The sequence below is a fragment of the Poecilia reticulata genome, chromosome 19 (assembly GCF_904066995.2).
Source record: "Poecilia reticulata chromosome 19, P_reticulata-male-v2, whole genome shotgun sequence".
Lineage (NCBI taxonomy): Eukaryota > Metazoa > Chordata > Actinopteri > Cyprinodontiformes > Poeciliidae > Poecilia > Poecilia reticulata.
In genome coordinates, this window is record NC_088848.1 from 13,233,298 (window position 1) to 13,258,060 (window position 24,763).

Consider the following 24,763-nt stretch of genomic DNA (forward strand, 5'->3'; position numbering starts at 1 on the left):
TTTTCACCTCTGGTAAAACTGGGCTAAAACTCATCACTCAACTTATATTTGCATTTTGTAGGAAAATGAAGGAAAGAAAAGTCACTTCGATGATAGTTTGGTAAAATATATACTTTATTTCTTCATAAAAAGAAATATTATGAATGTTCATTATTGATTCATCTAGAAACATCTGTTCCATTTTTGCTTTTTCGTTGTGTAAAATTAATTCCTTTGATGTACATACAACAAAATACTTGAATTTCATGTCATTTTCCTTTTTTTGTACATACAGATCTGCTAGTCTAAATCATATCATATGCAGTAAGAAACATTTTTAACAGTTTTAGTTGAATAAAACTCAACCATAAACAACGCAGCAAGCCGAAGGTCACCTATGACTGCATTGGTTATATCCTCCAGAGTTACTGCAGTACACATTTAAGTCTTAAGGAAAATATCTGGCTTTTCCTTCCAGAACAGGACGGTTTGATAGGAGAAGTCATCAATAATTATGCTCAAACATTGCACTAGTGAAGGGTTGATGGAGACTAATTCTCACTTGGAGCATCATTACTCATTCAGAGTGAACACAAAAGAAAGCACAAGAAAAAGAAAATTCCCCCTGCTAACAGCTGTTGGGTGGAGGCAGCTAGTTTCAACTGAAAAAAAGGGGAAGCAACCAGTTTAGTGACCATTTGCTTAAATAAATGAAACAGGCTAATTGTGTTGGTTAGAGAGGCACAAAACGTTTAAAAAAAATAAATTAAAAAAACTGGATAAACTGGGCGGTGGAGTGGCAATATTACCTTTAAAGTTAATGTGAGTATAGCTTGTGTACATTCAGCCTGAGCTCTATGTAAACACATAAAACCCTCTCCGGATGCCGACAATCCCTTCCTATAATTCCTGCATTTACAAAAACGACTACTACGCCGGGCGTGCATAGCATAGTTTTGCACAGTATGTCACATAAATACTACTCTGTGGCCTTGTAGTAGCATTCACCCCGCTGCAGAATGTCAAAGACTGGTAACTTCACATCCTCACAATCTTGCATATCAAGAATTCAAGTAGAAAGACAAACACTCAAACTAAAGGGAGATAAAAACAATTAAAAAAAAAAAAAAGAGCAGAGAGTGAGTAAATTGTATAAAACGGGACAGCAACTCAAAAGATTTTTTTGGCAACAAGTTGAGATGAGTTGGTGAAAGTTGAATGTATAACATGGATAAGGCATAAAGTATATTTAGCGCCTTGCAAAAGTATTTATACCCTTTGAACTTTTAAACATTGGGTTACATTAAAATAATTAGCATCCCTTTCTAATGTGTGAGACCAACAAACAGTAGTGAATGATTGAAAAATAATGTTAAAAATGTATTTTACAGATATCTGAAAAGTGTACTGTGTGTATCTGAGCTAACGGCTATATGAAGCGGAGATAAAACAACGCACATAACTGAACACACTATACCCACATTGAAACATGATGGTGGCAGCATCATGCTGTTGGGATTTTTTTTTTTTCTGCAGAAGCTGGGTTGAGCAAACCTGGAACCTGGAAGAGGCTGAAAAAGTAGAGACTCAAATCCAACTGAGAGTCCATGTGGCAAGACTTGAAAACTCAGATGCTCTCCATCCAATTTGACTCAACTTCAGTTATTTTGCTATGAGAAGCAGGCAAAAGTCATTCTCCAGATGTGTGGCAAAAGACTTTTGCACAACGTTTTTGACTCAGAAGGGACTGAGCATAAATTCACGTCACACATCACAAACTTTCACTTGTAAAACTTTTGAAAACCACACATCTTTCTTTGGAAGTTACAATTGTCCACTACTTTGTGTTGGTCTGTCACATAAAAAACACGTAAAAATTTGGGGTTGCAATGTGAAAACTTGAAAGAAAAAAAAAGCTGGTATGAATACTTCTGCAAGAAGATGTAAGCCATGAATGAATGAATGAAAATGGGATTTTGAGATGACACCACAGGTTAGACACTGAAACTCTGCGCGGACTCTTCATGTTGGGGCATGAGTGCTTCACAACAAAACAAATCTTTTATTCCTTTGAACTGGTTAGTCTGCGATCAAAAACCGGGCTTCATGGACTTCTTCTGTTGGAACAAGTGGCATTTAAGCGAGGCGTTTGTGTTTCTCATCTCTCCTATCTGTATGCTAGACCTCTCGCAGATATGCATCTCCGGCCATCTGCAAAGGTTTTCCATTTCACAGTGAAAAGAAAGGCACGCACTCTCTCTGACCCGCCTCCCTCTCCTCAACAAATCAAATGCCTCTCAAGGAAATTTGATTGAGACTTTGCGTGACCTTTGCTCTGAGCAGATAGGGCAGGAGCTTGGCTCTGAGCCAGCGGAGCAGTGAACGGGGAGGCCTGATCGATCTGCCGGCTACCTTTACCCGATTAGCATAATGTTAACATGGAGCCTTATGTGGGCCGAGATGGGATTTACTGTTTGATGGATGGGTCACTCATTAGAGCAGGCAGCAGGAGTACTGAAAATAAAAGGGCAGCTGTATACTTTAAGCGCGAGTGACACAATGAGTATCAATTAGGTCTATTGATCAGCCAGTTACCGGGTGGAATAGGTCGAGTTCTGCTGCTCAGGCCTATGCAAGGAACCTGCAAACCTGATTGTATAAATGAACTGAAGCACATTGCGACAGGATGAAGTTAAACAACTATAACTAAGATTACAAATAGGTGCTCTCCACATCTCTGTGAGCACTCTGTACCCGTAAAATGGCGCTTTTTTACATAGAGATGCACCGATCGCACTTTTCTAAGCCGATACTGATATTTAATTAAATCTGACGTGTCGATCTTGATTTTTTTCTTCGAAGGGGTTCTAACACATAAAAGTTATAAAACAGAGGTAGCAGTTTTGAATCCAACAAAAAAAATGAAGGGATTATAAAATGTTCCCATTTCATGCATAAAACCATGTATCTCCAATCTTTATCTTTAAACGGCAAAACAAAAAAAACAACAAAAAAAACAGCATCAAAATGCACACAGTCTTCTTGTGCATTTTGGGTTTTAAAAGAGGGAATTCTTAGCGACGATGCATTTAATTAATAAGGGGAAAAGAAATCAAATTCAGCATTTTATCTGACGATCGCAGATTAGAGATGATCAAGGGAATCGATCGGGCAATTCTGGCCTCTGCCGATTGATAGATGCATCTCTACCTTAGTAGTTATTCTAAAACAGTTTCGACTACAGTCGTTGCTGATCGTCTGCGTTGTGCAGCACCAGGAATTTACAGGACTACAGGTGGGGAGCCAGAGAAATCCAACCTAAGATGAGGAATGTTAAAACAACACATGGGTCAGATGTTATGTACAAATCTGGTTAGGCAGCTTAGTGAATTAATTGCTTAGAAATAAAAATAAATTATTATAAAATAGATTTCTGTACATTTTACATATATATAGCAATATCTCCACCTTTTTGTTGCCAATGAATTACATAGAAAAAAAAAACTCCTATAAGAAAATAAAAAAAAACAAAAAAACAAAGAAACAAAGAAAGTCTTTTTTTGACTTTAATCCCAACCAAAGTTATGTCCTGTCATCTGGTAGAACTTCATGTTGAAGGGCCTGTAGAAGTCCCGTAGCCTCTGCACCACCTCGGGATCAATGTTCGGATGGGTTCTCCCTTTGGTTTTTCCCAGGCAGTGGGGCTTACTGCTGCCCTCTGCCTTCTTGAGGCACGGGAATCCCTTGGTCTGGTTGAAGTAAAAGTGTTTGTCTGTGATGATCCTCTTGAGGCCCAGGAAGTCCTGCACGCGGCCCAGCTCTCCGGCCGGGTCGCTGATCAGACGCTCGCCGCTCACAAAGAGGATCTGGTCCATGGGGAAGTACTGCAGCCAGTTGTCCAGGTGCTTGGCGTAGATGCCGATCTGGATGGCGCTCCACGAGGTGTCAATGAGCCCCGTAGTCCTGTTTTTGAAGGTGAGACTCTCAAAAGAGGGAATATCGGGCTTCTTAGACAGAGTCTGCGTGTAGTCGGAGATGGCTCTGGTGACGGGGTCCCTCACTACCACGATCAGTTTGGTGTCCCTGGACATGGCCGATATCCTCGCTGGGGCCTCTCTGGTCACAAAGTAGCTGGGCGTTTTCTCCATGGTGATTTGGCCCTCCAGGGTTTTTGGCATCAGATCCCTGAAGAAGAAAAAGCACACAAAAAAATGTTTAGAGAGGGGAAACAAATCTGAGAAAGGTCTTGCATAATGTAATCAACTTGATGGAGTGCTCCGCGTTCTGTAATCAATGACTCACTGAGCCTGTTTAGCCTTGTTGTAGGGCTTAAAAACCTATTAGTGGAGGCAGCTCTCCAACATCAACAAGCTTAGTCACTCATAAGATATCTCACTTCTGACAAGAGACAGAAACCCATTATTACAGCACAACCAACCACAATGAAGCTGCTGTGGAAGGTTTTGAACGGGGCCAATTTGGAGTTCAACGTTTTTAGAGACAGTAGAGATGTTTTGACTCATTGATACTGATTTCTTTTAGGTCGATTTCCAATTCATATTCTAAGCACAAGAATATGTAAAGTGTACTGCAGATCAATTGATAGAGTTAGCAGTTTTGAAAGTAACAGAAAACGAAAAAATTACAGTTATGTGTCTAATTATATGTGTCTAATACATTTTTGTTAAGCCAAGAAAAGCATTAGAATGACAATATTTTTCTCTTATTATAGTTTTGTGGAATCTATTTACTGGATGCCCAAAAGTGCTTAGCTCCACTTTATATACCAGATAATCTGCATTGCTGACTCGCCTGCAGGTATTTGTGCCTCAACAAAGAAAAAAAAACAACCTACATATAATTTAAAGAAAAAGAAATCACCCATGAAAGTTGATAGCATTGCCACATACACACACAAGAAAGGATTTAATTTTATCTGATATGAGAAGGCTTTTTCTTTGGAAGGCTTTGAAATGTGAAGAAATAATGAAGTGTTACTTGAAAGACACTACTCTTGAAGGAAAAGCGAATGCGTTTTTTTTGTGTTTTTTTTTCGTACTGGATTCCAGAAGTAGTGAGTAAGAGCAGAGGCTTCATTATGATGACAGTGTTAAGAGCTGTCCTGTATCTGAAGTTGCTTTTCCCATTTTGATAAACTAGACCAGAAAGGAACACGGATACTTTGATGTAGCATGAACAATTTTTTTTTTTTAAATGGTTCAAGGTATGAGTGCTCTGATTTTTCTAAGACATGGCCAAAGAAATAAAAACAAAACCCTTTCAAGGTCTAGTTTGATGTATTCTCTCATAGTTTGTTTTGTATTGTGGTAATTTTTTCTAAATGTACAAACACTGTGATGAACTATTATAAAAAAGCCTGACCTTTCATTAAAATTAGAGCTTACTCTTTAGAACATTCTGGCTACTTTCCCATAACCGAGCAGAAACTCTTAGGGAAATTTAACAGGTACTTAGAAAGTAGTTTCTGGAAACTTAAAGGTTACTTTAATAACCTTACTAGTTACCATCCTTTACTTGGCAAATGTATTTTGATTACTTTCCCTAATTGTACCAGGCACTCTTCTGGAAATTGACAAGCAGTTTCTAGTAACCTCTGAATTTACCTAGTGAGTTCTAAAGAAGTGAGCAATAATTTCCCTGAAAGTACCTGGTAATTTCAATAAAGTACCTAGAGTGTTTCATAACAAGTCTCTAAATTCCTTTTTTTAGACAGAGTCCTCTAAAAACTCCTCATAAAACCCAAAAATTTTTTGCAAAGGTCGCTGATGAAGGCCTTATCTAATGCTTGCACCTATTGTTGCTAGCATTAGATAGCAAATTTTGTTGAAGACCGAATTTGCTGATTAGATTACTTGTTTTACACTTCATATGCGGGCCTTTTGATCTTGGTGACAACTACTAACATATCGGCTTCTTTAAGTGATTTCTTGTGACTTTTAATTAAGTAAAACACGGAACAATCAAACAATTAGTAGGACAAAAAAAGGGAAGTAGAGAAGAAGCTCTATGAAGGGATGTTAGCAAAAACAGAAAACACCGACATCGGGTTGTACACCGTCACAGATAAGATTCCTGCTCCATCCTGTGCTCAAAGCTTTAACACTCATTCTACTGTTTTGACACCACTGAGACAAATACAGACAAATACAATTAATCCTTTGTAATCCTAAACAACATGTTGACTGAAAGGTGAAAAATGGAGACTTCATGTGCACCAACTACCCTGCATTCTGTCCCCAGAGCCTGGGCCGCTGCTCCAAAGTACACATGAAAACGCTTAAATCTAGTTCATGTCCGGCTAGCTAATGGCTAATTCATACAGCTTTAGTTATTTGTCAAAGCAAAAAAATTTGCATACAACAATCTCAATGAAAAAGGTTCCGTGTTGAGTGGAGGGGGGGATGTCAAAGGTATTGCTAGGTAGCCATTAAAATGCTTTATGGAAATGGTGTTGGCAGATTTGTGTAATCCTAATGCAGCGCCAGTGATCTAATTATGATAACATCATCTTGATTGCTGACACGTCAGAGGGGTGAATAAATCAGATGCAGAGGCTCATTAGTAGCCCATTGTAATCAAAACGGATCCGGTTCGTGTTTTTTATGAAGGAGAGCACCCCATTTTTGCAGATAAAAAAATAAAATAAAATGCTTTAACAAAGCTGCAGGACCGAGACTCAAACTATTTATGCAGCACATCAAGGAGTACGACCCCAACATGCCTGACTGTTTGTCGTTCTCTTGATGCACAATGGCAATACCGGTTTCAAGCTTTTCGTCATTCCCTGTGCCAACATACAAAAAGAGTCCACGACTAACCAGAGAAGGCAAATGGCTTCCCATTTAATCCGATTTCAACGTGACAATGCAGCGTGGAGATAGGGAGGAGGCCTGAGTTACAATGTGCAAAGTGACAGATTATGCTGATCCAAGCTCAGGGAATGCCGTTTTTTGTGAGGGGAAAAAAAAAAAAAAAACATCTAGTTGTTGGGGGGGTTGAAGGAGCACAAAGCAAGGGGATGGTCTGACAGCAAGAGAGAAAAAGTGGTAAGGAAACTCCTAAAAGCGCCAAATCGACAAGAAAAGGACCCCCACTAATAAAAAATCGCCACCTCTGACTTTGCTTACTCTTTCTGCCAAAAAAAAAAAAAAAAAAGGAGGGTTGGGGAGGGGAATTTCGGAGGAACAAGTAGCTCTTGGCGAAACAATGACCATTATGTTCTTTTTTGATTTATGAGGTGCTGCTTTTGGAGATTCCGTCGCCAAACAGGCAATTCTGTGACACTGGGATCCTCTTTCTTCCTGCTTTTCTTTCAGAGTGAACCATTGTTCCTGAGCGCAGGGGTGAGCAGGGCAGTGGTCAGGGGCAGAGGGGCGGGGATGGGGGCAGGGTGAAGAGGAGTTGTTGGAGGAAGAAGAGGAGGAGGAGGGTTGCGGGTGCTGATGGCAGGATGAGTGAAGCACTTCTCCATCCTTCAAAATCAAGTGAGAGAAACCTTTTGGAGGGCTCTTAAGAGAAGCGTGTGCCAGAATCACCGTGCAAACAACACCCTGCTCCTCTAAGATAACAACGACTCCTCTGGGTCCAACTGTCTGGCTAGAGGAAGAGTAGTTCTGTAAATAACCATCACCCTCTTCAATTCATTTGCTTTTCTATGGACTCTCTCATTGTTTGCCCCTCCGTGCCCCTCTAAACCGCCTCTCTGAGGGTATTTCCAAGTTGAAAGGCATACCAAACACGATGATAAGACAGAATCCACAGAGGCCCTTATGAAATGACGGCCTCATACCGGGGTCGGCAACATGGCCCTTTGGCCCCTTGTTTTTTTTAAAGAGTCGTCATTTCGCCGGAGCCAAACGGGAGGCAGGAAACAGGTTATTTCTGTCCGACGCCTCTGCCTCCCTCTTGTCGTGTTTGATTTGACGATAACAGGCTGCCAGTGAGCTCCCTGTGTCACAGCATCACTCTCTGAAAAGGAAGCTATTTGACAATTTTTCTCGTCAATATAAAATGTTTTCAAATGTCTCGCATGTCAGGGAAGTTGAAAATGATTTGAATCTCAAATTAGGGATTGTCTATTTAAATGCAGACAAATCAGAGGGTGTTTTGTTTCTGCGAGCAAAGAGAGGGTGTGGCATTAGTGTTGTGGGCTTCTTAAGGTTGCATGGAGACGTTTCTATGGATGGAAAACCCTGAAGTGAGAGCTGAACTCTCGTGGGAGGCGTCGTCGCCTAAAACAACAGCATGTGTGTAAATTAGCTGGATGCCGAATCAACCTTTCAGGATAAAATGCACAAAATCTAAAAGAAAAATCAGGCAGTTGCTATGTTTTTTGTTGAAAGTCCTGAACTTTCCTCATGTTCTTCACCCTTCTGCCCTCTTCATTGATCTACAAGGTTCCCTCGAGCTCTTGGAATCAGGGTTTGAAGTTCGGTAGAAAAGCTGCGCTTCACAAACAGGAAGAGGAGGAGGTTGGAAATCGGGATAGGATTTCTGAAAGGAGCCCTTTCTTTTCAACAGTTTTCCAAACTCAGCCCTTCTCATAAACCAATGAAGCATTTTTTAGGAAATACTTCATTCCCTGAAAATGAAAGTTGCGTGTCACTGACAGACAAGCAGTCTGAGCAAAACTTGCTCGGTCACATATAGGACACCGTCGCCACGGTGTCCTGATATTGAATTTCAAAACCCTTGAGAACATTCGAGCTGCATTGCACGAACAAACAAAACACGTATATGGATGAAAGCCACACACGATTCCGTTGGCTCACTAAATGTTTGGAAAGCGCACACAGAAGCCAGGCGCTTTGAAATATGGGCTCACGGCGCTTTGCGTCTGACATCACATCTAGCTGCAGAGCACAACTCTGACTGTAAATTAAAGGAATTATGAGGACAGTTTATCTTTGCTCTGTTTCAAGCCCTTGAAGCTGAGCCCAGGTGTTAGCATGTTGCCACGGAGAGCTTCCTGACACTTCATTTCCTTGCTGAGGAGAACCAGACTTGCCTTCTTTAAAACTCACGTCTTGCAGCATTGAGCAAGAGAGATGGATGGAGGAGATCTGTGGGCCTGTGCTTTCATTCCGACGCGGTTTGCAGATGCAAAAAGCAGAGGCATGCCTACCTCTACGCTTGCCATATAATACGCCTGTCCTCTGTGTTTGCATGGACATTAGGCACCTCCATGCAACGCCACAGACGCATCAGCCTGATCAGGCCGAGGTTTCAAATTTATAGGCTTCACTGAGTAAAGGTGTCACTGGAAACTCAAGAGAGTGGCTGCGCAGAAGCCCCCATCCAAGTCATCTGTCTGCTAAAAGGATTAATAATTCAGGCTGGCCTAGTATCACAGACTCAGGACGCTGCATATGGGAGAGAAAATATCATCCAGCCACAGTGAGAAGAGCCGTCTGACACCTAAATTCCTCCTCAGATTACTTGTTGTCAAAAGTTCCTGTCAGGCTGACTGGAGCTACCGCTGACTATTTTCAACGGTGGCCACCGATACATGGGTTGGCTCGGAGTGAGGAGTTAGAACAGGTAGTGTTCATGCTTTTGTTTCACAGTGTGTGCATAATTTCAATGGACAACAGTTTTATCAGATGGGAAAGAGGAAGGGAGTTCGAAGGAAATGGCCCCAGACTGAAAAAAAAAAAAATAGAAAAAGAAACTCGCTGACACTTTGACACTCAAACTCCGAGGCTTAGATTTTGAGTCCTGATCTGGGTTGATGAATGCGGCTCCCAGAAACCCCCTGAACCTCGTTCTGCAGTTGCATGAAGTCAGAACGGCATGAGAATCCGCCGACCTGCGGAGTAAACAAAACAGACGCGAACCGTCCATCCGTCATTTCTCACTGAAATCAGGGAGTTGCAGTCTGATTCTTCAGAGTAGAGCTTCATGCAGTCTGAATGCGTGTGGGTGTGCATGCGCGTGTGTATATGAGCAGGGGAAGGGAAAGTGAGTGACAGGCCCCATGAATCAACAACAAGAGAAGGAGAGTCAGGGCTTGCGGTCACACACCAACCCGACTGGTTCTGGGATCAAACCAGCTTGGTTTCTGGAGGCAACATCAGACATAGCAAAGTAAAAGAAATAAACAGAAAACTGTTGCCGCACGAGACATTCCTCTCTGACACTATCGCGGTCTGCGAGCACAAATTATTCAATTTTGCACCGAGCTCTCTCAAAATGTGTTTTTAAGTATATCTGCTGCTCTTTGGCACCTTTTGGGATGCAAACCAAGAATGTGCAGAGCCATAAAGGATCTTTCGGGGCTGTGTGGAATTACAGAGCGTTAATAACTCTGCAGAGACACGAGACAGCCCACCATGTGGCATAAATAAAACAGAGGAGTTGGTGAAAGGGATGGCAGCGAGCAGAAAATAGCAGTACCTCCTCCTGTCCCCTGGGGAATTGAATTGGGGAGGGAGGGAGCATTCCTTCACAAGTAACGTCCATTTTTCTCTTCTGCCTTTTAACCCTTGTGCGTGCGAGGACTGAGTCAAACGTAGAGGTCTATGGAAAATGATACAGGTTTTAAGTGTGTGGGGTCGGTTGGACCCCATTTTGACATACAAGGGTTAAAGAAATTGCCCAGGAAGCTTTGCTGGTTTGAAACAAAAATGACAGGTGCATTTCATTGCCGACACTCAAACAACATCTTTGGAGTTTGTCTGACGTTGATACAAGACGAGAACATGCAAACTTTCAGACCAACCACCCAATTTGTTCAGCACTCGTAATTAACTCTAATTAGCTGAAGGATCAGAGCTACAATGTCAATCAAAAGTATTTCTACCTAGTTATATATAAATAGAGCAACATAAAGTACGGTAAAATTGCAAAATGGAAGGATTTTTCTCCGTTTGAACACATTTTGTAGCAGCTCTGGCCATCTGCCGATCACAGTGCCTTCCTTCTTGCATCAATTTGCTATGTCCCCTTGCATAACATGTAGCTAAAAAAAAAAATTGTTATGCTTTTCATCTTCCCACTCCTTCACAAGACCCAGATCTGTTTAGCATTTGTCCAACAGCTTTTCCGTCCATTGATTCTTTCATCTGAGCTGTAGTTTTTTTATATCTTCTTTGTAAAGTGCAGGGAATGCCCATGTTTTGGTAGGTTTACAGTCGTGCCATGCTGTTTTTTTATTTTTGGAGGTTTTGGGACTTTTTCTTTTTTTGTAAATGAACCCTTCACTAAACTCCACAAGCTGTGTGCCTTGGTCTTCAAGATGCTAATCTGACAAACCTTTAAAGCCAATCCAGGACAGCTGGATTAAATCTGACTTTTGAAGATAATCAATTCCACTGGATTTTATTAATGGGTGTCAGACTAACCCAGAATGGATATAGATGCCGGATTCACTTTTCCAATTTTTTGTTGTAAATTAATAAAAATAAAAAAACCACACATACAAATCATTCTTCTTACACTTCACAATTAAACTTTGTGTTGGTGTAACAAATAAAACCCCAATTTAACACATCTTTGGTTGTGTGACGCGACAAAGTAAAAAGTCTGTAGGACTGAATACTTTTGCCAGACTCTATGGCCGACAGGTTCCACTTCTCCACCAGCTCTGGGATGGCTGACAGTTCGGATGCAGAAAACCGATGGACCGTGAAAGAATGAGGGGGAGGTGGGGGGGGGGTGAGAAGGAAACAATACGGGCAACCAGGAAGGAGAAGCTTCAGGTGAAGACTTATGCGTGGTAGCATTTGTGTGTGTGGGCAGAATCAAGCATTCTGACTGATTTCCTGACACTTGACATGCACCAGGAGGCACATGACTCCTTGATCTCTCTGCAGTGAAGATGAATAAAAGATGAAACAGACTCGAGATGAACATACATGTCGCCACCCCCTCCGTTCTCCCGAGACGCGCGGAGACAGAAGCAGTGAGGGAGCTGCTTTGCATCCTGTTTGAATTGGCTGTCAGCCGTAACGGCATGCACACCTTTTTTGAAGACAGGTGAACTACATACTGTGTGTGTGTGTGTGTGTGTGTGTGTGTATCGGGAAGAGGGGGATTTCCTCTTTAAAGTATGTCACTCACATCTCCCCGTGTGTTGAGGTTATTATTTTTGCTTCCATTCACGCTGCAGCTGTCGTTGCAGGTTAATGCTTCACAAATTCCTAAAGGCAGCCTGACGTTCCAACATGTAATTAGCTGCATGGAGTCGGAAAACACCAGTCTTGACAATTAACCTGCTGCATTCAGAGGAAAATGGGAAACATCAGCGTTCCTTTGGTAATCCTATGCTTTCCTTTACATTTCAGCCTACCTGTTGCATCTGTTGTAATGTATTGACAATAGCCATTAAAAATATATCTTTCTTCTGGCTACAGTGAAACACAATGTGTTGAGTTTTTCTGATTTACGCCTATGTTGCTTCTAGTATTTTTTATTACATATTTTTGATTAGGTTATGGTTTTGTGTTTCAGTTTCGTATTATTAAATTATTGAAAGGACGGCTGACTCATTCATTAATTTGTCAATTGGCTACCCATCCATCCATCCATGCACAGCAACCATCCAACATAGATAATAGTTTGGTATCAAAAGAAAATTTTTAAAAATTTAAAATGGTGACTCAATTGTCACAAATACGAGAGTTTACGTGAGACTTTGAAATCGGAGGTATTTGAATAGAATAACTTGACTCCGTTTACCGAATATGATGCTGCCTGCGAGATATTTGTGCCACGTGAGCGATTTGCAGCACAACAACAGGCGTGAAGAGGAGCGTATAGCCGGCTTGTCTGACCTGAAGTCAAAGTGTTTTTGCAGCATTTACAAGGGAACCCGACGACTCTTATGTGGAAAAGCAGAAAGCGATAGTGTGAATCAGGCGGGTAGAGGTGACTCGGGGGGGCTTCTAATGAGCTCTGCTCTTTTGCTGCCAGGCTAATGAAAACCTCAGGGGACCTCGGTCGCTCTCAGCCTGAGCCCGGCATGCATGTCCTCTCTCCCACAGGCAGACCTGCTCTGCAGCGCTCTAATGGGCACCTCTGAGACTTTATACCTGGGACAAGTGTGGCGTCTAGGCAGCTTCTCTTCCCAGAACACGAGCGAGGACTTCCTCCACTGAGCTATCTTTAGCAAGAGTTTTTCCTTCTCTCCTCCTCCTCCAGGTGGGCTGCTCTAATGCGCCAGTGAGTGTTTATTTGGCTGCCACGAATGACCAACAGCTCCGTAGGGAGGGCGTCTGGTTCTGTTCTGACATGTTTAACAACATCCAAATTATCGCCTTATTAAAAGGGCCTGATTCATACCTTTCACAGAGGGACGGCTTGTTTGCTGCTTGTACACAAAAGCTACTTTTATGCAGCTTTTGGAAAGCGTGTTGTCACATGAGAAATTTCTAAACACGACGAAAGGTTTAAAAGTGTGAAACTTCCCGTCAACCCCCACCCACCCCCACCCCGACTCCCCAATTTCCATATTGTCTTCCCTGAACAACAGGAGCCGGGGGTTTAGGGGAAACTACATACCCCAGTGCTGCCACTCCCCTCTCCACAGGTCTCTCCTTTCACTATTAACTGGTTGTAATTTCGGCTTGAAAAGCGCCTTTTCTCCGTTTCTCTACCCCCCCGGTCACCGTGTGTGTTTTTAAATAGGCCATGCCAGCTTAGGCAGCGGGGAAAGAGGGCCTCCGCGCTGACCGAAAAGGAGAGCGAGAGCAGCGAGGCCTGCCACGAGCCCCGCCCAGGAATGGACAAACCGAGCGCAACATGTGACACTATTCTTGCTCGTCAGTGGCACAAGTGCACAGCTGGAAGAGTGGAGAGCAAGTTTTCATAAAGGGGATGGCTTCATGGAGATTTTTGTGTTTTGTTTAGGGAGTAACTGGGAGCTGGACCTCTCTTTTGTGTGCGTGTGTGTGTTATTGAGGGTTTGAGTAGAGAATGTGAACCTGCCGTCAGCTGTACGGTTGGCTGAGTCTTGGAGGAGCCGAGGAGTTCCAGGAATCAGGAAACAAGCTGAGAACTAAAGTACCTGATCATCCAAATTCAGGATTTCCTCTCCACAACTGGACGAAGCACCTACATGCTCACCACTCCAGTGCTTAGCAGAGATTCTTCTTTTAAATATTTACCATTATTCTATATGACAGTGAACGAACAAGAGAAAAAAAAAAAAGGGAATTATTATGAAGAGGACGGGGTAGGTCTGTTTCTGAGGACGTTTAAAGCACGGTTAGGTTACAAAACTAAAAACTGCATTCCCAAGCTTTCAACATCTCATAGACTGCTGTTTAATCCATCATCTGAAAATAGAAAGAGTCTGGCACAACCGCAGAATTACCAAGACATGGCTGCCCACCTAAACCAACAGGCCAGGCCCACAGGGCACAGTTCACTCTCTAATCCGAATATTAAAAGAGAATAGATAGAGTCAATAACAAGAGTCATCCAGCTAAACAAGCAGAGCATTAATCAGAGAAACAGCCAAGAGGCCCATGGTGCCTCTGGAGGAGCTGCAGAGATCCCCATTTCAGGTGGAAGAATCTGAGCAGGACAACTATTTGTCGTAGATTTCATAAATATAGCATCAGGAGAGTGGCAACGACAAAACAACTGTTAGAAGAAAGTCCCATGATCAATCTGCAACAATCCACATAGTGGACACAGATTAGACAGCTTGCAAAGCGCCATGTGTGGTGGAAAAACAAACACCGCACATCCTGCTGATTGCACAAACCACACAAAGAGGCACAGTGGCTCTATCGTGTTCTGATGATGCTTGTCTTCAGCTGTGACTGGGAAGCTGGTCAGAGTTGACGGACGGAGTCAAATCAAGGCAATAAAAAGTAAACCTGAAGCTGCAAAATAATTGAACCTAGAGTAAAGATTTCCCTTCCTGCAGAAAAAGAATGCTAAACATTCAGCCATACCTCCAAAAAAATGGTCAACCTTGTTAAACTCCAGACCTATATCGAGTTGAAATGCACAAAATCCAAAAGCCATGAATTGCTATTTCTTTAAATTCACAACTATGGGCTGCTTTGTGCTGGTCTGTGACATCAAATCAGAAGGAACATTGAGGTTTGTGATGTCAATGTGGTAAAATTTGAACATATTTTGAGCACTTAGTAGTTTTTAATCAATACTCCTTCAGGGTTTCTGAGGACTCTTAAAAGAGCCTCTGGAGAACCGCTGATTGAGACCACGTCTGACTGAGTGCGAACAGTGGTGATTTAAAACGTTTTGCATAACTTCATAAAGCTTTTAAAAACCACGTTGCCAAAAAAGTCCATGGCGGGATTTGCAGCTTCCTGTATCTCTGCAAATGGTCAACACGCCGCCTCTGTCAGCGAGCAGTTGTGGGTCTGACCCCCAGTCCGAAGCCTTTAACCCATCTCTATACATCACCTCCAATCAGGCCTGACCGATCAATACCCCTCATCCCCGAGGAGCCAGGTCGCTGTGACATTTGTGTTCGCCGTCTTGACTGTTGCACCCTTTTGTGATTGAAGACGAAGATTATTTGTGGTTCCACAGCTGAGCCTGTCCAAGCCACCCCACAACATTTCCCCAATGTATGAAAACACTAGCAATACACGCAATACCCCCACCTCAGCCCCCTTTCTCTTCTTCAGGGCTTGATGCCTTTCACTGACACTCTATAGAACCAGGTGGCCTCTTTGGCCATTCAGAGGAAGGAAGCAGGACGAGGTCAGCGTGGCAACAAAACAGCGGACGGGTCACCTACGTGGAAACAGGAGAGCTCCTGCAGCGAGCTGATAAAAGGCCGTGCAGCCATCCAGAACTGTACCCGACACGGCCGGGAGCCGCGGCCCGACTCCGGTTTAAGAGCTATCAGAGAGGGAGGAGACGGATAACGGCTCTCAAACCGCGCAGACTTCCGCAATCAGACCGAGCCTGACAGTGTCTCTCCCTCCTTTTCAACAATGCTCCACTTGTCCCTTTGTAGCACCTTAAGTAGCTTCTGCTGATGCTGCTTTGTGGGTCTGTTTACCTCCAAAGATTTTTTTTTGTTTTTTTTATCACAGCTAAGATACAAAAGGGAGACCCGAGAGACATCCTGCTCAGCACGGCGCCAATTCAGCCCCAGCAGACTCCTGACAACAGCCGGAGCCTCGAACCGCATTATGTGAAGAATCGAAGCTGCACAGCTCAGACATGAACATTAACTCTTGTGATGTTTCAGAGCAGAAACCAACATATGACTGATAAAACCAGTGCTCCAGTGAAAAACAAACTTCTCAGCAGCGTAAACGCTGCATACGGAGGTTTTGTCGCCTCACAACTTCAAATTTCTTTGCATCTTATTGAGATTCATGTCACATCTATGCATAAGGTAATGCATACTGACGAAGAAGAAAACGGATGTGTGAGTTTAAATTTTTTTTTCCCCCACCAGAATTAGTCCCCCCACCCCCCAAGTCTTGACACAGATTCTCAACTGGCTTTAGGTCTGGACTTTGACTGGGCCATTCAAACAAATGAACAAGCTTTGATCTAAACCATTCCAGTTCAGCTCTGACTGTGTGTAAGATGAACCTCCATGCCATGTCTGCTGCTTTCCTTGGTTCCCATCTTGCCGTTTGTTCCCTAATGGTCTCGAACAAACATGAGGTTTTGCACCAAACAGCTGAATTTATACTGAGATTAAATAATCAAAGAAGTGGACTACTACCGGGCAATCAGTTGCAATGGATTTTTTTTTTTTTTGTGGGTGATTGGAATAAAAAGGGCCTGAAACACTTTTAGATTTCAAAATTTTGAAAACCCATGTTGTTTTTGTCTTTAAAATCCCAACAAAAACAAACAAAGTTTGTGGTTTTAACATGACCAAAAACAAAACAAAGCTCATACGGTGTGAATACTTTCACAAATGACAGTGTAAAACAAGTCCATGCGACCGTACGCTCCCTCCCCAACATGTGCTTAGCTTCTGGTTTAAATCTAAAGGGAGGAGCGTCAGCCTGGGCCCTGACTGCGAGCTGAGACCAGAGCCCACGACACGACAGCAAGACCACAAAGCAGCAGTTATATATCAAAGCCCCATCTGAGCCAATATGGCTAAATGGAATATGAAAAGAGCAACACGGACCACAGGCTGACAGACAAGGGCCTGCAGTCAGTGAGAGTAAATAAAATTAACTCTTTGGAAAAATGTTTCAGCTGTTTTTTTTGTTTGTTTTTTTTTTTTCAAGTGATGGAAGGATGATTCAGAGTGGCATTACTATAAAAAAAAAAAAAAAAAGAAAAGTAGATGTATAGAGTTTTAATATTCAATCAGCCAAAAGTAGGAATAATATACTGTATACAAACACTTTCACTTTATATCAATTTAATGCATCAAATCTGAAAACTCCCACTATTTTCAGTCTTACTGAATGTTTTATAAAAATCTGATTCATCCGATTTGAATAAAAATATTTTGCAGATTGATTCGTCGGTAGAATTAATTCTGTAAATTTCATTCTGTTGGACTTAAAACCACTATGTCTCTCAAACAACATGCAACATGTCTTTTCATTTAATATTAAAATTTGCCGAATTTTAAACGCATTTACACAATACAGTTTTGGTATTACAGTATATCTCTGCATCTTGCAGAGTATGTTGGCATTAAAAAAAAAAAAAAACACCTCTAGCTGGAAGCATCCTGTCATGTTTGAAATACTGGTGCTCATAGGGATGTGCTCCCATTCTGAATAGCGCATGTGTATTGGGATAAATGGTGGACTTTGCAGATCAGGATGCAAATTCCACACTCCACATTTTACCATCAACTGGCCATCTCAGGGGGAAAGGTTAATATTCCACACACACCCAAATAGATTATTATAAGCTAAGAGAAACAAGCTGTTCTAAATTGGAAGCTCCATGTGTTTTCAGCATATCGAGGTGAGTGAATCTTCATCAGTGTAGACAGAGCCCCCGCATAGCACAGCATGAGGTTAGGTTATGTTATAATTGGTTGATGCTGCAGTTGTTTGTAGATTCAGTTGTGTCAATTCTGTAACGATGAACTATGCCCCCTACAGCAGCAGATATGTATGGCAGTTCATCTTCCTTCATAGCCTAAACACAAGACAGATACGTCTGTCAAACCACAAATCAGAACATCTCCACTTTTTAGGTTCTCTTAAAAATTCGTAGACTTCCACTAGTCTTTGTCTTGTGTAAATTAAATACCTTCTTTACATTAAAATTTCCTCAAATTTCTCCATATATTCCAGTTTGTAATTTAGGTAACAAACTGCTAGATTTCAAAGTACTATACATTTATTAAGCGTTTAATACAAGATAACATTGTCTCCAACTACTCTTTGAAGTAGATGTTTTATTTGTCATTATAATTATGTTTATGATTGTGTTTTGGATAAAATAAGTTTTAACTGTCCAAACTCAAAAGAAATTTTAATCTGAATCCCACACAATTTTCGAGAGTTCTTATAATGAATTCTTTTAGAATACATATTTTAGCTAAAGAAAAACTTCTTGCATAATGGTGAAACAGGTGCAAACAAACTAATGAATCAATGTTTCTGTTCACACCGTGACCCTTTGAGCTCCAACTGCCTCTTTGTAAGTGTATGTGTGTTCTTTTAGGCCGGTTCATGCTTGAACACACAGTGAAAATGTGTACCTCCTGATATGAGGACCCCTCGGTCAAACGCATGAATCACATGTTTTTGTCTTCGGCACAAATAAAAACTGTCAGAGGACATCAGAAATCCACAATAAGAGTTGTTATCTCCACCTCCTCCTCTCTCGCACTCGCTTTGTGGAGTTCCAGCTTTAAATGCGTCTCCGGAAAGGAGGGAGGGGACGGCTGGGAGATTGTGCAAATGAACAAACAAAACAAGAGGAGGGTTAGTTGCACAACCCCTGATGCACCAATAACTGTCTCAATCTCTGTCCCCCATAAATGATCAGATCAGATTGCCATAGATTTCATTTCAATGTCATGCAGCTCTTGTGTTTTTTTTTTTTGTTTTCCTTCCGTCTGGAAAATTCCATCTCTTTCCCCAAAGTCATCTCCAGTATCAGATCCTAATAGTACACTCAGGAGGGCTTGGTGATGAATAAAGTATGATTTCCTTTCACTGTCCATTTTTACTCCAGCAAAAAAAAAAAAAAAAAAAAAACATGTCATCACAGATTTCACTTTCAATTATACTGAAGAAGCTTTCAAGAAAATCTTCCTTAAAACATCCAATTCAACTCAAATCCTTTTCAAAGAACTTTTCTTAGAGTAAACTTAGAATCTAAAACACAAATCTAAGCAACAAGGGGGAAAGAAAAAAAAACAACTAAAGTCCTGACTTCTTCCCAGAGTTTAAGATCAGTATTAGATTTCACGGCCTGAGACGTTGCAGAGACGCTTTTCCACATGCAGTTGCAAACTCCGTAGGTGGAAACAGTAAAATAGCAGCCTGCCTGCACAGTCCCCAAAACTTTCAAACTGGTGGCAGTAAATCAAAGTTTGTATCACAGCAGGCGCACAAAGCATCACACAGACCAGGGACTGGTGTCCCCATTTCAAATGCTCCCAACATTTGGTTCTAATTCGGAAACTTTTCCACCCTCTCTACATTGTTGAAGCGTAATGCTCTGTATATTTAAACATCCATTTGTTCATTATTAACACACGAGGTGGTTCTCGTTATTCCTGCAAAAACCCAACCGCGTGGAGACAAAAAAAAAAAAGGGTGATCTTAATGTACGAGTAATTTCAGTAGCTGATTTACGAATGATCCAAGTAACTGATGAGGATTAAAAACCACAGTTTAACCTTGATTAGTCTTTAAAACCTGTGAACAATAGAAAAAACAAGACCAAATAAGTGAAATCTACTAAAGACAAATGGCATCTGATTGTGCTGAGCGCAAACAAATGCAGTAATTAAGCTCGAAAGTGCTCCAGCTCCTCACATTAACACTTTATGATGTAAATGAACAGGATAAAGTTGGTTTAAGGGGTTTTATTCTACAAAGTCTCCTCACTTTTGTTCACTAAATCCCCCTTTTTACACTATTTAGAACCAACTGACATACTAATGGTAGAAAAGGATGAAAGAGCGGACCAACTTTTCTTTTATTTCCCCACCCTCCCCCCCAAACATAGGCGTTGCCGGGCCCGTTTTTTTTTTTTTTTTTTACTCCGGTGTTCCAGTACGCATCTGCCCAAAGTAAAATTTTCTGATCAAATTTCAACAATTACAGCCCAAAGATTCACTTAAAATAATTACAGGAAGCTCCTGGAAGAGAAAGAAAGGAATAAGTAAAGATTAAAGATTCATGCACGGTGCCGTTTGTACCGATAAGTGCAGCCGGCCATGCTGCAATACAAATGTACTAGAAAGAGTTCAGAACAAGAAACGTTGCACACACACAAGTTAGCCAAAATGTGATTTAGATTCTAATTGCAATAACAAAGCAGGTTTTATACATGAATCTGGTTTCATCTGAAAAACTACAACTTGATTTTTTTTTTTTTTTTAAACAGCCATCTGGCTACAGCTGCTGGTTTTGCAATAGAAAACCAAGTTGCAATAGTTTCTTGGTGACTTTCTACCAGATCAGCCTAAAGCTTTCCTGGAGCATTTGCCTCACACTACAAAACAAACTGTTGGCTCAGTGAGCATGAACTGCATGGCACCCATGTAATTAGCTTATATTTGCTGCAGTCAAAGCAATTCGCATTTTTCACTCCAACGTGGAAGCTCAGTTCATATCACACATTTCTCCTGACAGGGTCTTTGTGGAGCACAAACAAAACTCAGGGGTGAGTAGGTTCTGGATTCTCTCCCCCTCATGAAGCACGGTAATTCAAATCTCACATAATATTAGAGATTTAAAATTCAGACACTTATCAAAGAGCTGATGATAGTAGCTCTTTAAAACAAGGTAAAGTCATGTAGTAGCCATCTTAAAATCACAATTCAGAAATGTAGTCTACAGGAGCTTAAAAAGAGGATGAAGTGTTATTAAAGTACTACAATTGTGTTAATTCCAGGGTATTTCACCTTTTCTATAGAATATTTCACAATAAGAAAAAAAAAATAAATCACTGCATGTTTTAAATGTAAATTAGTCTCTGTGAACTTCATGATTTGTGTTTGTGAATATTTTTTTTTTCTCAAACGCTCTAGCTATGTCAAAGGGTAATCACTTTTGTTCCAGTTCAATATATAAATTAAGAAATAAATTTACTGTCAGCAGCTTGTTTTATTACAATGAAGGATCCTGACGGATGTTAGAATGAGGAATAATTCGTACATGTTTCAATCAGCCCTGATCTGCCTGATATTTACTTTATGAAATTTCCAAAAGAACAAAAAAGGTCGGTAGGATTTGTAAGCATAGATCCAATAAATCCAATATTGAAAAAAAAAATCAATCAACAACGCAAAGTTGGAGTTTACATGACGCTTCTTCTCGCAGAATCAGGCTCTGAGTTTGCAACACCACAACTTTAGTCAGCATAAACTCGCTTTTATTCAACCTCCCGGTGTTTTGTGTGCGAAAGTGCAGCGAAGTGGGCCGCGACACCTTCAACTATTAAAAAAGTTGACACAGAAGCGCCTTGAGGGTGGAGGTGCAGTGTTGCGCCGCGTCCAACAGAGATCACTGCGCATCGCAGAACTGGCGTCTGAGACCGCTGCAGCAGCTTCATAAAAGCGTCAAAAATATGTTTTAAAAACATAACTAAGCTACATGCTTACGGCAACCGGTCGACTGAAAAATTAAGCGCTGATTTACTAATGAGGCCAAACATGGGAACAGAGGTCACATTTGACGCAAGTCTGCGCATTTTATTATGCCGAGATCGGAATTAAATTCCAGTTTCATTTGCTCAATTTTCCGTCTTATTTATTCTAAAGGTTACAGTTGCGCCTTCTTAAGCCAAACTCGATAGATGTAAATATGCAGCTGTGCGTAAAAAGTAACAGATACAAGCTTTTTTTTTTTTTTTTTCCCCCACTGAAAGTCTTCCATCTCTTAAATGTTCATGGTGTTATAAGCGCACAAAAGCCATTTACGATTTTATCTCTTAATTAATAACGAATTTTTTAAATTATCATCATTATTAATTATTACCTGTACCACTCCAGTCCGTTCTCGTAGTTGCGGTCGAAGAAGTGCGGCTCCGCTCCCACGGCCCTGATGTCCGGGTGCACCCGCAGGAACTCCAGCAGAGCCCGCGTGCCTCCTTTCTTCACCCCGATGATGATCGCCTGCGGCAGCTTCTTGCTCCCGGAGCCGTTGGAGAAGCTGGACATGGCGCTCGGATCCGGAACTCTGTCTCTATCCGCGTCCAGCAGGTCTCTGGACGCCGCGGTCCTGATGGACGGCTCCTCGTAGTCGCTCTCCACGTCCTCCCAGGGCTGCGGCTTGGCCAGCAGTCTGGACACCAGGTCCGACCTCCTGCCCGTCGCCGGAGCGGTCTCCTTGCCACGCGGGGTGTCCACCATCACCAAGCCGGGCATGGTGGAGCAGTAGCCCACGCAGGAGTAGAGCATGTAAACCCAGACTACGAACATGATGCTGAGCAGGAGAAGTTTCTTCTTCACGGGGCTGGACCAGAAGGCTTGCAGGCTGTGGAAAACCGGGCTATAATATTCCATAAGCCTTCCTGGAGCAAATCAGATCCCAGCGGCGCATAGTGCCCAAACTCACTCCCTCTGGCACCTCTGCAATCCCCGCAAAATTAAACACATGCTCCCCCCTTCCAAAAAAAAAAAAAAAAACTAAACTAAACAAAAAAAAACACTAACTAAAATGATAATAATAACTATTAAAAAAAAAAAAAAAGCTTACAAAGAAAAACACACAACAACTAAAGTGAACGGGCTCGAAGAGATGGAGACATCCGGGAATGAGAACATAGTTACGGCTAAAACTGTGGAGTTGCGCCCGTCGCTCCTCGGTCCTGCTGCTGCAGCTTCATCTCATCAGCTTTGTGACAGCAGCTGCCGGAGCCGCTCACCTTATAAGGAGCCTCAAACCGGAGTGACGGCGGCTTCAGCCAATCAGCAGCGAGGAGCGTAAATATGCAGCCGCTTGTTTACAGAAGAGGACCAATCAGATGGAGGAAAGGGGGCGTTTCTGAGCCGTGGGATCCCAGGTATGGTAATTAGACGTGTGTGCGTGTTGGGCTACTGCTGAGAGGGAGTTTGGAAAACTTTCTTATTTGGCAATTAAACTGAGGTTTTTCACGCGTTTCCCCGCAGGCACCGCAGTTCAGATGAGTTCAGACGATCTGAAACCTAACAGTTTATTTTGACTTGTCTACACACGTTGTTTGACTTTGCTTTGCTAACAACAAATTAATTATTTTTTTAGTTAAGCAACAAAAACAGGCAAATGCTTAGAATGCAAATTAAACGCTACCCACAGCTGTCACTAATAATACACTAATAAAAACATAATTTGGAATTTAACCAATTAACTGGTTAACCAATTTGCAAACATGAGCTAGATTTCTATCCAGATAAAGATGAAAGAAAGCTTAACGGCTAAAATAATCTTAAATGACTTTGTTATTTTAAGTGTACTTACTCAACATAATTAGTAAAATTACATTGTTATTGTCACTACTAATTTATTAAAAATAATTACTACAATAAAGTTGATTCTAACTGTTCTGTTTTTGTTGACTTGAACTTTAGAAACAGACTATAACTGTTTATTTGTATTTGTATTTTTTTTTTAATGAATAAACAAATATGTGTATGATCAGCAGGAGGTCCATACACAGAAAGAAGGAACTTTCTGAATACATAATCATCTTTTTAAATGTGAATTTAAAACCTAAATAGGTCATAGTTTAAAAGACCTTTTTTCTGGATGCAGAGTTAGTGTTACGCCTCAGCTGGATTCTCCAAAGCAGCCGAATTAAGTTGCCTGAAATATCAATAAATGTTTAAAATCTTAAAAAAAAAAAAAAAAAAAAAAAAAAACTGGAATATAAACCTTTTTCTCCTGACAACCAGAGGATGTGCTGCTCTCTGAAATGACTGCATCACAACGAGCAAGTTCAAAAAGTCTGACTCTAAATCAGTTAAAGCTGGATCAGCGCCTCTCTCTCTTCCAGTGCAAAAACCTTCTTGGCCACGATGACAATTGTCAACGTTTGCTGCATTTATTTTGTAATACAATATATGAGAATATGAGCCACACCGTCCTACTGCTGGACGTCACACACTGTGCATAGCAATCGACTGAACCAACATCTGGAGTAGAACACTTAAAATTGCTGGAATTTAATGAGTTTTGAACATCACAATAAAAAAGAAAAACTATTTTTACAAGTAAAAATAACAGCTCAAATTTCATACTCCATTTCTTTTTTATAATGTATTTATCTACCAGTTTACACACATATTCATATGAAATTAGCTGCTAAAACGAAGGAAGACACTTGTCTCAATGTCTTTGCCCATGAGAAATACAACATTTTATTCACATCTGTTACTTGTCCATGTTATGCCATCATTCAAACTTTACTTTTATAAACCCAACTTCTATATTTCAGGACATCGATACATCGCTTATATGACACAAAATTTGTTGCACTGTTTATATGTTTCTGAAGACAGAAAGAGGTGTTGAGAGTTAAAAGTTAAAATCTCTTTTCTGCATTTCCTGGTGCACTGACTTAATATTAATTTATCATCGTCTATAAAGAAAAAAAAAGATTTCTCTCACTCTCGTTTCTAACCATCACTTCCCACAACAAACATGCATTAAACAGCAGTGACCCGCCAATGCTG

At 41.3% G+C, this 24,763-nt stretch overlaps 1 protein-coding gene across 1 annotated transcript; it reads right to left on the reverse strand.

Annotated features, from left to right (window-relative positions):
• Positions 1-1,101: 1,101 nt before the first annotated feature.
• On the reverse strand, positions 1,102-23,375 carry hs3st3b1b (heparan sulfate (glucosamine) 3-O-sulfotransferase 3B1b). The gene is made up of 2 exons (XM_008437272.3): positions 22,089-23,375; positions 1,102-4,164 (listed from the first exon to the last, which is right to left on the reverse strand). The coding sequence occupies exons 1-2, from the start codon at positions 22,613-22,615 to the stop codon at positions 3,546-3,548; spliced, it is 1,146 nt and encodes a 381-aa protein (XP_008435494.1). The 5' UTR covers positions 22,616-23,375; the 3' UTR covers positions 1,102-3,545.
• Positions 23,376-24,763: the final 1,388 nt, after the last annotated feature.

Excerpts from the sequence above, each read along its gene's own strand:
- hs3st3b1b (XM_008437272.3), bottom strand. The coding sequence starts at position 22,615 with ATGGAATATTATAGCCCGGTTTTCCACAGCCTGCAAGCCTTCTGGTCC. Across the intron at positions 4,165-22,088 it reads AACGGACTGGAGTGGTACAG|GGATCTGATGCCAAAAACCC; the intron begins GTAATAATTAAT and ends TTTCTTCTTCAG.